This window comes from Cygnus olor, chromosome Z, assembly GCF_009769625.2.
Source record: "Cygnus olor isolate bCygOlo1 chromosome Z, bCygOlo1.pri.v2, whole genome shotgun sequence".
NCBI lineage: Eukaryota > Metazoa > Chordata > Aves > Anseriformes > Anatidae > Cygnus > Cygnus olor.
The window spans coordinates 40,034,970-40,049,199 of record NC_049198.1 but is presented as its reverse complement, the minus strand read 5'-3'; the positions used below and the strand labels follow the sequence as shown (position 1 = coordinate 40,049,199).

Below are 14,230 nucleotides of genomic sequence, written 5' to 3'. Positions count from 1 at the left end.
GCATAGCATGCAACATGAAGATAAAGAAAAGACTTTACTATTTGCCTCAGGAAACAGTAACTCTTGAAAACATCACATCTTCGTATTAGTCCCAGGCACAACACTTAACCAGTACCATGGACACAGAACATCAAGTTTTTTGTGTTTTGTATATTTTTTCCTGATGATTCTGTTTTAAAATACAAGTTGAATAATTACAGATTAAAAATCTATTCATCTTCGAACAGAAGGTTTCTACCTGTTGGCCATTTGGTACATCAGTCTGTGTAAAGAATTCAACCAGTGCATAGAGGAAACCAAGATCTAATCTGAGATCCATCTCTTGAATCAGGACCTTGAAGTACCTACACATAAATCAAAAAATATTATTGAACTGTTTAGAAAAAAAAAAGGTGTAATACTTTAGATTATGAAATGAGGTGAACTACAAAACGTAATCATCCAGGGTATTTATATCACTTACTTATGAACTTCAGATTTTTTTAAGGAATTTGTCATTATTGGTCAAAAGGTTTCCTACAGCGCTCTAAGATAAATGCATTTTCTGTATCCAGAATAATTTCAATAAATTAGCAGCATTTAACACTGTAGATAGCACTGTTAAGTGTAGAGGGTTTTTTTTATTTGTTTGCTTGTTTTTACCAAATTAAGAAAAGACTAAAAATCTTCATTAGAAGAACTGAAAATTCTTGATTACTCTGCAGTTACGTGGTTAATAAAGAGGGCTGAGTTTTCACCTCTCTTTCTGAAGAGCTCATCTTTACCAGTATGATTGGGTGTAAAATTATCTTGCATTATGTTTGCCCCTAATTGATTTTAATTTTAAAGCTTGATTAAACATAATCAATGGCAAAAAGATGGAACATGTCAAAATACTTACTTAATATGAGATATTTGTGAATGTCCTGCAGTTCTCATAACAATACTGACATCGGTAAATGGTTTTGGTGCTATGAAGTTGTAAAATAAAAACAGATCAGCACAGATCTTTCTATGATAGACATATCTTTATGTTTTTAATATGAAAATGTCATATGTGTTCACGATTTTTTCAATCCTATGGAGTAGGACTATATAATGGATGTGACTGGCAAACAAATAAATCACTTAAAAGAGCAGGAACAGGAAGGAATAGGAAGACAAGGGTGAAATGGAATATCAAAATCCTATTTCAGTTATCTCTGAAAATGTACCATCTAAATGCAAATTAATCGTGATATAATCTTAGACGTGTAATTTCCCTAGTCTTAGAAAAAAATCTTCAAAGACCAATACAAAAATATACACTAAAAAAAAAATCTTCAGCTTTATGAACTCTAGCTTAAAATTGATCATATTCAGGACAAAATCCTGTCATTTTAATAGCTTCTGTACAAAATCACTGGCAGTATTCTTTGTATTTCAAATTCTTGTATTTCAACTCAGAATCTCTCTTGACTTGACGCTGATCTTCCAAGTGACTTTGCCCTAAGTAAGTTAATGGAAGACAGCAGTTCCCCACATCGTATACTGACTTTGAGGTCTATGCTCCATTCCATAGAGAAGCTGGAAGGTTACAAACAAAACACACAAAATATACTTTGCCATCTAAGGAGATGGTGCATCGCATAGCAGTTTTGAGTTCAGACTGGCATTAGCACGTTTCTTTTCTTATTCAGGTAAGTCACTAGTCATGTATTGTATGCAAGCAAATAAAAAAACATGCTTTTTTAAACAGCATGATTACTATGAACAACTTATTTTAGACAGTAGGGAAAATTATGGCCACTGAAGATGAAAAGCGACTATTAGAATCCTCACTGTTTCTGAACTTCAACCACAAGTAATACAGAAACCATGCAACAGATTCACAATCATCAAGTCTAGCAAAGTTTTGAACTTTTCTTATTTTCATCAGGGAACTCCCCTCCTAAGATGGTCAGCTCTCAGTGTTAGTTGTGGTGTGAATCCAACTGCTAAAAGCCCATTTTAAGCTCAAAACAAATTTAACTTACACCTTATGATCTCCAAGAGCAATGAATTGATGTGTCAGAAAGATGTGCTTAAAAGGTATGATATCAATGGATAAAATGTTTTGTTGTTGTTTTTGTTTGTTTATTCTAATTGCTGTTTAGATGGTTTTCTCTGTATCTTCTTTGTAGAGAAAATTACCAAATTACCTCCCTGTCTCTAGAATTAGTATGTGTGTTCTATGTAGTCAGTAAGCACGAACAGTCTTCATCTGATAAAAGTGGCAAGGTTCACTTCATTAAAAGCAAGCTATCTTGTAATTTTATTAGTAAAGATTATGTTAAGCTAGAACAACAAACCTGAATCCAAGGTGATGGACTTTGGAGGTTTAATAGGATAGAACACAAAGGGAAATATGGCTCCAGGAATCTGGTTTTGTATCTAATAGGGGTAAGGACAGGACAAGGTGTGGCATGTTAGCTTTTCAGTAGTTAAATATTTCACAAGTAGGAAAAACACAAGAATTATGAGCATTACCTGTAGCATTCCACCAATTCAAAAGCAGGAAAAAAGCAAGTACTATGGTTCACAATATCTCTGTTTTCAAAATGAAACTATCCAATCTAGAAAAGCTTCTCACAGTTGGTGGTTTCAAGTGGTCCACAAAATTATTACAAAGGATTTGTATTTAAAAACTTGAACATGTAATTTGCTGAAAATAGCAAATTATACCTGATTTTTAGTTGGTTGTAAATAAGAGCAGGAAAAAGCATAGAATATGAACAGTAACATTTTCCTCACCAGTCATAGGTGACCATGGTGGGTTTTTTTTCAGAAGCATTTAAGAAGTATTTCTTTTCAAAGATTGAGGAGCACTGATGTTGAAGCCATTGAGTACAATTAAATTCAAAACGTGAAAAATCCAAACAAATATGAAAATAAATCCAAGTTTCCTTAAAAGGCACTTTTTCTTAATGAATAATTCACTGTTCTCTGACAAGACTAACCTGTATCCTGTAAACTTGAATTCTGAAAGACTTCTGGTGTGCTGATGAACTGTACTCTACTTTCAAAGCTGGCAGGTAATTCCTTCTAATAGGAATCTCATTGGGTTGTTGAATTTTCATGTTACATCCATTAGGAGTTAAACACACCTATTGTTAAAAGAAAAGTTGTTTGTGTTAAAGAAAAGTTGTTATGCTACATGATTGTTATAATCTACTTTAAAATTTACACTTCCAGTTAACATTGTAATAAAAGTTTAACAGTAAAAGTTTTGCAGCTTTTTACCTATACTATGTTAATTTATCTACAACACATTTCTAATGAGTATCTTTAATTTATCTACAGACAAGGATAGAAGCATTCAGAGCATAACATGCTTTTACTTTCCAGAATTATTTCTGGAATGTTTTTTTCGTGTTTATGTGATTGAATGACACAGCTGAATTTTGTCTCACTGTGATATACCACAACGAGGGTAAATACAAGATTTTGTGTTAAGACAAACACTCCCTCAAACTAACATCCTGCCCTCCTTCCAGGTATAGCAGATGAAAAAAATGCAGAATTTCTTTATTGTATCTTTGTGCATATTTAGTCCCACGACCTGTAAAAATGTTACAATGCAATTTCAAAGTTAGAGGCTAACAAAAACAGGCCTACAGCAAGCTGTCAAATATTTATCTCTTTTAGACAAAGATTTTTTTCCAGGCAAAGATAAAGATGGGATTTCAAATGAACTGGGTAAATTAATCATCTCAATTTTCACTGGAAGTTTTTCACATATGGCAAAAATGGATACATGATCTTTCTCCTGTATACACCTATAAACAACAGATTTAGAGAATGATCAGTATTACCAAGACATTGGATTCCAACTCAATAATCTTATTTTCTGAAGGAGTTAGCTCACTGTAATCTTTGAATTCTTGTTCTAATTTGTCAGTTTGCTTAACACTCATTGGTCTCCATCTTGATTTCTTCTCAGGTTTTGTCTCCCAAACCACATCAGAACTTTGAAAACAAAAGAATGGACCAAGAGAAAAGAGTTAGCAAGTTCAAAACAAGTTTTACATGCCTTAGTATAGCTTTTAATATGTAGTAACTATGGAATGAAAAAACACATCATAAAGCACTAGTGTGGTAAATAAAAATGACCCAAATCACCCACCTCCTTCTCTGCACTAAAGAAATAAAGATAACAGCAAGTTTTTTTAACTCCCCAGTTTAACAAAGATAGTCAGGTAAAGACACTTTGTCAAGAAACTCAGCTTCAATAGTACTCCATCTGTTATTCTACACACTCATTGTGGGCTTCTGCATATATTCCTGCATATATTTTGGCATGGTTGATTCAGTAGAAATTGAGTTTTTCAAGTCAACAGAAAATGTTGCCTGAACTGCTTCTTATATTTGATAGTTTCTCCACTTGATCTGCCTAAATTACTATACAGTGTTTCAGTTTATGTGTTTCCTCTACTGATTTCATGGTGTTGAAGGATTTGTTTGTTTGTTTATGGTATCCCAGAATCATTCTTTTCTATTCTTTCCTTCTTTTATTATTAATGAAAGACTTAAGTTATCCATTATTTTTAAAGGGCTCTGGCGTCTTTTCTGCTTTTCTGCTTAGTTCTACTGCTTCTGTGAGAAGCTCTTATGTCTGATTTCACCTTGCAATCAAACAATGTATGATATAGGGCACAAACCAACAACTATCAGACAAGTGGAGAATATTCCTTCTTTCCTTCAAGTTACTATACAAAATACATAGCTCCCTAATCCAATTCCTTTTAGCTACATCTGTGTCTGTATTCAGATACATCAATGGCAGAACCACCTAAAAAAGTAAAAAATAAACGTGAGCTAGAGGATAAAATAACAGCTACAAAATAAAGAGTACTGATTTGAAACAGCTGTGGGTTTTTTGTTTGTTTTTGTTATCTTTTTCTTTTTCCAAATGCACTGTGATCCCATTTCTGGCACGGTAAAACTTGCTTCTGCATCATGTTAGATACAAACTGCCTCTTGCACTATTTTTATAGAAGATAGTCAAAAACAGCAACATTCTGAACAAGAGTGTTTTTTTTCACTGTAACCAAGGATTAATCTGTCATTGTCAGAAACTGGCTTCAGGAGCTTGACATCTCCTTTGATTAATAACAGATCAGTACCACCTGTAACCATGATTAGACTCCTGAGTATGGACGACCACTTCGCAAAAGAAATCCCTATTTTGAATCTGGGCATTTAGCTGCCACTTTTAAAAGTCTAGATTTCCACTGTCTAGATAGTTATCAGAGCACTGTTTCTCAAGTGAGGGCAAGGACTTGAATTTTCTTAGTGAATGGCAGAATATGTGAAGTATGCACATACATTAAGTTTCTGCTTGTTTTGCAGTGAAGTGCAAAGAATTCAGAGGAAACAGAAAATCTTCCATCTAGCAACCTCACAGATATGAACATACAAAAGTGGGTGGAGTATGGCAGTGATATATACAAGTACCCCTTTAGCACTCCAAAAAGCCCATGTATGAATACATCATAGCCCATACTTCCTAAGTATTGTAAAGTTTCTTTTCTGCTCCCCTCTGAAATGATACAGTAGCAAAGCAAAGGTATTACAGCCTTCAAGTCTCCAGAATCACAGAATCACCTAGGTTGGAAGAGACCTCCAAGATCACCTAGTCCAACCTCTGACCTAACATGAACAAGTCCTCTGCTAAACCATATCGCTAAGCTCTACATCTAAACATCTTTTCAAGACCTCCAGGTATGGTGACTCAACCACTTCCCTGGGCAGCCCATTCCAATGCCTAACAACCCTTTCGGTAAAGAAGTTCTTCCTAATATCCAACCTAAACCTCCCCTGCTGCAACTTTAACCCATTCCCCCCCGAAAAAGAAGCACTCACACAACCCCTGAGAATCGGCAAGAGCTGTTTATTGCCGGGACATCTTGCAGATAAAACTGCAGGATGTCCATGGTGTTTGGTGGCTCCAAGCTAATGCTTGCGATGGAGCCTGAGCAACGAGTAGGGGGCTCGCCGGGCACTCCTGCAATGCTGTTGGTGCTCTTGGACGTCAGAGCACAAAGACATGCCGCAGTAGACCCAGGTCTGTTCTGGCAGAGGTGGATCCACTTCCATCCGTTCCTCCACATCTGGTGGATCCAGCTCCATGGGCTCCACGGTATTGGGCAGAAGGATAAGCCAGTCCTTGCCCGGGACTGCCCAAACAGGATGCCTTCTGTCCGGAATGTTCTCAGGCCAGGATGCCGAACTAGGGGGTCATCCAGTTCCACCCCAAGGTCCCATGCCACTGTCGGCTTGGTTTTCATGCATGGGTCTGACGGTGGCATCTGGTTTATGGCCATTACTGGGTCCTGCACTGTGCTCCGGACTATGGGCACGCCTCTGCTCCCCATGGCTGTCTGCCTGATGTTTCTGACTTTGCCCCATGCCACCGTTGCTCCTATGGCAAGGCCCAGGCCCCCTGTCACTGGGCGTGTGAGGGGCCGGCCTGTTCCCCACATCATTGCGGTGCCAATGGTACCGCCTGTATCTGTCTGTGGGCTGGGCGCCAAAGGTCCCTTGGGCACTGGTGTCTCTTGTGTCACCGGCACCATCCCTCCGCCCACAACACATCTCCTTCTGGTCAGGTGCATTCCTCCTTGGTGCTTCACCGGACTGCATCGCTGTCCTTGCACACCAAGGAGGCCTGCCGCTCGCCTTGCTCTTCTAGCCTTCTTCCTGCCGCACAAGCTGACAGTCAGAGGGCCTAGATGCTCAGCGAATGCTTGGCCAGCTGCAGGGGGCCTGTTTTATAGGGCTCGCAGCAAAGGCGGGGCAGTGGTGGCCACTGTGGCCTCAGTAAGCCTCTGTGACGGAGTGGCCCATGCATGGCCAAAGGCTGCTGTGTTGGGAGCGGCCTGGAAGATGCCCTCACATGAACAAGGAGGGGGGTTGGGGGGGCTGAGTGCTCCTTTTCTGGGGCTGGCTCCCCCGGACCATTTGGCTTGTCAGAGAGAAAGGCTGCCCCTCGGCCACAGGGACTGCCCTCCACCTCCCATCCTGTGCCCTGGGTTTATTTTTAACACTGGTTTTTAGGTAGTTTCATTCTATTCTTAATGGAAAAGAACTGAAGCAATGGAAAAGAACTTCAGCCCTAATTCCCATGTGTGCTTTGTTCTCCAAGTGAAGAATTTCTTCCTCACGTCACATCTGATCTAAATCTCCCCTCCATTTGTTCAAAGCCGTTATTCCTAGTTCCATGGCTACACTCCCTGATACAGTCCCTCTCCAGCTTTCTTCTAGGCCACTTTTATGGGTAAGGTTAGGTGGCAAAAAAGCAGGAAGAAGGCAGAAATATTGGAGGGATCAATCTTAGAGAACAGAGTGTTCCCCTGCTAAGATTAATAAGGAGTGCCAGCTTCATGGAAAAGAAGTGGGAAAGTACCTAGGGGCTAAAGGATAATTTCTCAATCAAAGCTAGTAAGAACTACAAGCTGCTACTGCTGCACCAGAATTTTCAAAATAGAAAACAGAAATGTTGCTGATTCTATCTGAAGATAGAAAAATCCACTCACAAACTATCCTCACAGACTACTCCTTAAATCTCTATTATCACTCCCTGAACTATACAGACAGGAAACAACTCTGTTCAATGTATTGGGAAGCTTGCTATACAGTTATGCTTATGTTGCAAAAATATATACATCCACCCACATATACAGAAATCATTTGCATTAATATAAAACACAATGAAACCACTTCCCATTACAACAGCAAAATATAAAAATCCAGTTCTAAATACTCTTATGCAGATTTCTGTTCTCTCTGTGATCCTACCCAAAAATGAAATTCAGTTAGTGAAAATACCTTAAGTTAAACATTTTATATTGCTGCACACTATGTAAGTTACCTTGTAATTCCAATGTAGGACACCTCCTGCTTTGTATAATTATTAACCAATGAAATTCCGACATCTTGTAAAGACAGAATGATTTCTTGTTCTGCTAGTTCTGCCTTTATACTTTCGTATGCCAGTTTAAAAACATTCTCATCTTCAGTGATTAGGACAATACGCTGCAAACCTTCAAAAAATGATGCTAAATAGACCACTTTTCTACAGTCCAGGCTGAGTACTTTCATTTTGTCCTGCAAACAAGAGAGGAAAAGTTTTTACAACTATATTCACCACTCTACCCACTACAAGAAAACGTAAAAGTCTTAATAACATGACCTGAAATAGGAGACCATTTTATAAAGGTATAAGAAAATAACAAAAATTTTAATTATGAAGTTTTACAGCAGTCTTTCATTCTCTCTCTCTCACACACACACTTTTGAACTGAAAACACCACTTACTGGCATAAGCTCCAGCAAACACAGTGCTGTTACAGTTCAGTATGTGATTCCTTATCGTACTTACTGTATATGGAATTTCATATGTATGCTAATCTCAATTACAGACAAAAACACAGCTGTTTTGTTGTTGTTGTTGGGTGTTGTTTTATTTTCTCCCCACCACAAGTTAACTAAATGGCAAAAATCCATATCACTCTCAGATCCATTGAAATCCATTAATGTTTTAAAAGCAGCACCTGAAAAACACCCCTATTTTTATCTGATGTACTTTCAGAAAAATCACAGCGTTTGCCTAGACGCTGCATGTTACCTTCTTTATTATGGCAATAATGACATGAAAACACACCATTCTAAAATATTTCCCTACTTTTTAAACTAAATGAAGCTGTTTTGGTAATTTATACATAGGTTTAATACAGGACACCTTTTAACATATACTATCTCAATTTTTTACTGAGACAAAGTACCACAAAGGGAAGTTCTCCACTATGCCATACACCAGACACCTCTGGGTATTCACTAGATCCCTCACTGAACGTGTTCAGGAACAAATAAGTAAACCACAGCACCATATTTTTTCCATCATTTTTGTGTGCTGTATTAACTCACAGAAAGTTCTGACAGGCATCATTGTCTGCATGGATTGGACAAAAACCCATGGCCAGAAGGATACTATCCCCTTCCTTCTCTCAAATGATCCTGTGCTGCTTTGTGAGCAAAACCACACCATAAACAGCTCAACAACTTAACTCTTTATCACAGGTAAGACTTACAGAACTTGCAGGAAAAAACACCTAAGTGTCTAGAACCTTTAATTTACCTTTGCTTCAGTTAAAGAATCAAAAGCTTATTAAGAAAGTGACTAACACCAAACAAAATATTTAGGAGTTTCCTTTTGAAGTAAAACAAGAGCAAGTGATTTCATTATGTAGCAGTTATGGCAGAAGCATATTAGCTTCCATGGTTAGTGATCTGAAAATCACTAAGTCATGGCTGCACAAGTCAGCACATTCATTCTGCAAACAATTCTCCTAAAGCACCTAAATTTTTACTGTTGAACTATTTCCCTGAGAGTAGACAAAAATGCAGTAGGAGATGCAATTTGAAAGGCAACCCAACAGTCTTGATTCAATCAAATGAGGTTCCTCCTGTATCAGTTATCCCAGAATTGAATTAGGTCTACAATAAGACAAAGTTCTGAAGGTAAAAATCTTTCCTGTACTGCCAATACCGGCTAAACATAATGCTATTATGCAAACTTAGCTATTCTTCTAATCATGTATATAAATTGTCAAAAATATTACAGTTCTTCCTTTTCCAACTAATTCTATGTGAGGATAATAAAAACCATGCATAAAAGTACAGCCAGCATACACATCACTATTCAAACTAACATCTCCGGCTTTTGCATATGAAGCCATAGAACAGCCATCTTTATTGTGATTTGAGAGAATCTGCTCTGTACAGTGCTTGTATAAAAATAATGCCTAGATTTATTAACAAAGTAGTGAAAAACAAACAAAAAAGTAAACAACCTGCAACAGAGGATACAGAATATGATAATAAATAAAATTTAAAGGAGATCTACATAATATACATACTTCCTTTGGGGTGATTTCCTCAGTTATTTTTCCACATTTCCATGTCAATTTTCTAGATCCTGCTGGGTCTGCCCAAGTGTACAACACTGCCTTATCTGGCTGAAGACAGCCTTCCAATTGACTGAGGGAGCTAGAATGAAGTAATACTAAATTAAAATGTAAATAAACATTTTGCATCAATGACATTTGCATTCTAACATATCCATTAAACAACCAAGAACACCTTTATTATTTTTTAAGTAATGAAAATGAAAACTGAAAACAGCATTAAGGGTATAAAAACATGCAAAAAACCATCCTCAGTGCAATAATAAAAGTATTATTTAAACTTCAAAACAAATATTTATACTTCAGAAATAAATTATACCCAGTAGATTTCAAAAAATCATTTTCTTCACCACTTGTGATTAACATGGAAACATTAATTACAGAAAATTCAGAAAGCAAAGCTTACACACTAAGAAGAAAATTTGAGGTTTGTGCTGTCTAACATTAATACTCCAAGAGATATAAAAAATAAAGCGTTTAAAGTCCACTGTTTAGGAAAGCTTTCCTCTACACAATTTGCTGAAGGGAAAAATGCTTAGTATTTAGTATCTGGATACAGTGGGTATTTTCAGGCAAACAGATTTTAAACACTATTACCCTTGCACAGTTAAAACAGGCAGACTTTTCTACTACAGCTCTGGAAGGAGCTTGCCCATTGTCATATATAGTTCATTACAATATTTATGTATTAAATTTACATTGGAGATGAACAAAATCCAGACAAAATAAAAATGACTAATCCTTACAGATAAAAAAAAAGAACTTTATTTCTCATATAAAAAGGAGCAGCATACAGCTGCAATCTTTGTATTTGAGTAGCAACTCTTCCACTTTTGAAATAAGTATATTTTATCAACACTGGTCTGACTGTCTGAAAGAGTACGTTTTGCTTTTAAAAGGATACAGTCCAAGGGCACTGTAATAATCCTTACACTTTGCACTGCAAAATAATAATGCTTATACTATGCACTGCAAGTATAAGCATACAGTAGCATACAGTAGCAAAGCATTATGAAGACATTCCATCTTGAGAACAGAAGCAGTACAGCTGCGCTCAGGTTGTGCAGCACAGTGCTGATCAACATAATTTGCTGTGAGCATTAAGTCATTCCACACAAGTAGAATGCTTGGCACCACTCTGTAATATGCCTTGAAAGATGCTTTATGCGGAAAAATGTGAACAGAAGAATTCGTGTTTTAAAGACTTGCACCCTCATCTTCAAACACGTACCCCAGTTACATCAGGTGTTTGAGTAAAACCAAGATGGAAATAAATTTTCAGTGACTGCAGATAACTCATATATGTTAAAATAACCTAAGTTTCAGCCCAGCTTAACAAAGCTTACATAACTACCTATCTGTTTTCCAGTCCATTCCCTCATCTCTCCTATAAATTTTTAATTTATAAATTTTTATTATTTCTGCTAACTCTCAACTAAACTTGATAGCACAGGAAAAGTTTCAAATCTAACTACTTTTCCAGCTCATCTATTACTTATTCTACCCAGTCAGCACATGGATAGTTCCAGAATAGCCAAGCAGATCCTTTGCCCCAACAGGGACGCAAGGACACACAATTCTTATAAAATGAGACCCATGCTTCTTTAGCTCACAAAACAATTTCTTTGTTTCTATAAACAGGTGACTGGCTTTACCACTCTTATAACTACTAATCCTATTCAGTTTATAAAACAAAAGATTTGTGGGTGTTCTGACAAAATTAGACATTCAATTCTTAAGAAATAGGCTTTTCTCCTCCATTATTTCAGCTTACGTAGTTGAAATGAAAAGAAAGTTTTGGATACTGAACTACTTTGCTCTACAATTTCATAGACTGCTGATAAAATTGAAAAAACACGTTTCTGTGTAGGGAGATGAGAGTATTCTACAGAGTATCATTTCAATACTGTTTTACACAGCACTCTAATTTCTTCCCATTATTAAATAAACCTAAAACGTTGAATGTGTGTATTTTGTTAATTCTGTATGTAATTGAGGCATTTTGTAAATGTACACAATTGACCTGAAAGGCTTAAAAGCATAATTTCAACAGTAACACAAGCTGTATGCATAACAACAGTCCGGCCTACATTTTTATCAACACTTCAGATACACTGTAACTGTAGTTACTATTACAGAATCACAGAATGGGCAGTGTTGGAAGGGACCTCTGAAGATGACCTAGTCCAAGCCCCCTGCTGAGCAGGATCACCTAGAGCTCATTGCGCAGGATGGCAGCCAGGAGGGTTTTGAATATCTCCAAAGAAGGTGAAACCACCAGTTCTCTGGGCAACCTGTGCCAGTGCTCTGTCACCCTCACAGTAAAGAAGTGCCCCCTCATATTCAGCTGGAACCTCCTGTGCTTCAGTTTGTGCCCGCTGCCTCTTGTCCTCTCACTGGGCACAACTGAAAAGAAACTGGCTCCATCCTCTTGGCACCCTCCCCTCAGATATTTATGAGCACTGGTAAGGTGTCCCCTCAGTCTTCTCTTTTCCAGGCTAAACAGGCCCAGCTCTCTCAGCCTGTCCTCATACGAGAGGTGCTCCACCTCTCTAATCATCTTAGTAGCCCTCCTCTGAACTCACTCCAGTAGTTCTATGTCCCTCTTGTACTGGGAAGCCCTGAACAGGACACAATACTCCAGCTGTGGCCTCACTAGGTCTGAGTAGAGGGGGAGGATCACCTCCCTATTGCTTCTGCTGCTAAGCAGACACGGTTACAATACATAAAATAACTGAGTGTCTCATTGCAGATATCCACACAAAAACCCTTCTTGCATACCTTTGTCCATACTCAATAATTTCTTCCTCAGTATGGTTTATCAACAGAAATGGTGCTGCGCCATCATGGTAATTAGAAAAGGTGATCACTGTAGAATGTTCAGTCAGGTTAACATCCACTATAATTCCTCCAAGCTATCAGATGTAAAAAAATATAAAATAAATAACAGCAGAATTAATCTCTAATAAAGCAAATGTAATTCAAATATTCCTGAAACTTTTACTCTAATAGGATGAAACCACCAAACAGTGAAACAAACAACCAGTTCTAACATGCTTGTAAAAAAATTTCCAAATCGTACCGTTATTAGGAGATGAACATTGCATTCAGTAACAAAAATTTTGCAAAATTACAAAAAAAAATAGGGGTTCTATACTCTCAAAATCTAGGCTGGTAATAGAGGAATCTTCCTTGAACCACTCATACTCAGTAATGCCTCTCAAAATATTCTACTATTAAAAACGTTCAAGTATTTCAGAACTGCTGCTAGATGAGACTATTTGCAACATAGCGGTAAATTTAGTGGCATCAAAGTTACTTTTCAAAGTAGCAGTGTCACTTCACAGCTAATGTAAATACTTCTCAGCCTTAGCTGGAAAACACTGGGGAAAAAAATAATCTTTCTTACAGTTTCAACAGTCTGCTTCTTCAAGAAGTGTTTAAAATGAAACATGCACATATCCTTATATGCACAAGACAGTGCGAGAATGAGAATAATATACTTGCATATATATAGCCTTTTCCTCAGCTAAGGTTCTGAAATATTTGATTGAGTGTAAACGCAAAAAAAAATTGGAGAATGGAAATGGAGAACTTATTTATGCTGTTTTATCTAATTTCCAAAGGTCATTTACCTTGTTGTCCAAATGCAGTAAGAGACAATTTTCTTGCTTATCAAAATTTATCTTCTTTGGAGGCAGATCTGAATTTTCAACTCTAACAAGGAGTTTGTTGGCATCATTTTCAGGCCAAAAGGGAATACACTATTAAAAAAATCAGGCATTTTAAGTGAGAAGACAATGGCATTCCACTTTAGCCCAAAGTTCATTTCTAAAATCTTACTCACAAGTGTAGTGCAGTCTAACCAGGAATTCTATTAAAACACCTGAAATAATTACTTACCTGAACATAATAAACTGAAAGTAAGTCAAAAGAAAATCAGACTACAGTGAAGGAACAGAGGCAGTAAGGAGCTAAAAGTAAAAAAGGTAAGACTTCACATTCATAAGAACAGGTAGTCTTAAAATGGATAATGTATGCAAAATACAGAGTATAAAGCCAAGCAGAGGTACAACACCAAAATGGACTTGCTTGCTAAAAGAAATAAAGAAAAAATCTATTGACAAACCTGTATTTTTTCCATTAACAGATCTCTTGCAAAACAAGTCTAAATTACAGATCAGTCTTGTAGTGATAATCAATGACAAAAAAAGATATTAGCGTAAATACACTCCTAAGTAACTTGAGAAAGTAGGATATTGGTA

At 37.1% G+C, this 14,230-nt stretch overlaps 1 protein-coding gene across 4 annotated transcripts in view; it reads right to left on the bottom strand.

Annotated features, from left to right (window-relative positions):
* Positions 1 to 14,230, bottom strand: part of VPS13A (vacuolar protein sorting 13 homolog A) — a 121,804-nt gene that overhangs the window by 28,985 nt on the left and 78,589 nt on the right. For 3 of the 4 annotated variants that reach the window (XM_040540729.1, XM_040540730.1, XM_040540731.1), the window contains exons 51-59: positions 13,601 to 13,729; positions 12,747 to 12,880; positions 9,918 to 10,047; positions 7,871 to 8,106; positions 3,813 to 3,966; positions 2,958 to 3,104; positions 2,310 to 2,391; positions 881 to 950; positions 239 to 344 (exon numbers count right to left, since the gene is read on the bottom strand). In XM_040540729.1, coding sequence (XP_040396663.1) covers positions 239 to 344; positions 881 to 950; positions 2,310 to 2,391; positions 2,958 to 3,104; positions 3,813 to 3,966; positions 7,871 to 8,106; positions 9,918 to 10,047; positions 12,747 to 12,880; positions 13,601 to 13,729 — 1,188 coding nt within the window. Of the gene's footprint in view, positions 1 to 238; positions 345 to 880; positions 951 to 2,309; positions 2,392 to 2,957; positions 3,105 to 3,812; positions 3,967 to 4,548; positions 4,790 to 7,870; positions 8,107 to 9,917; positions 10,048 to 12,746; positions 12,881 to 13,600; positions 13,730 to 14,230 lie in introns of those variants that run through there. The other variant, XM_040540732.1, reaches the window with a different exon arrangement.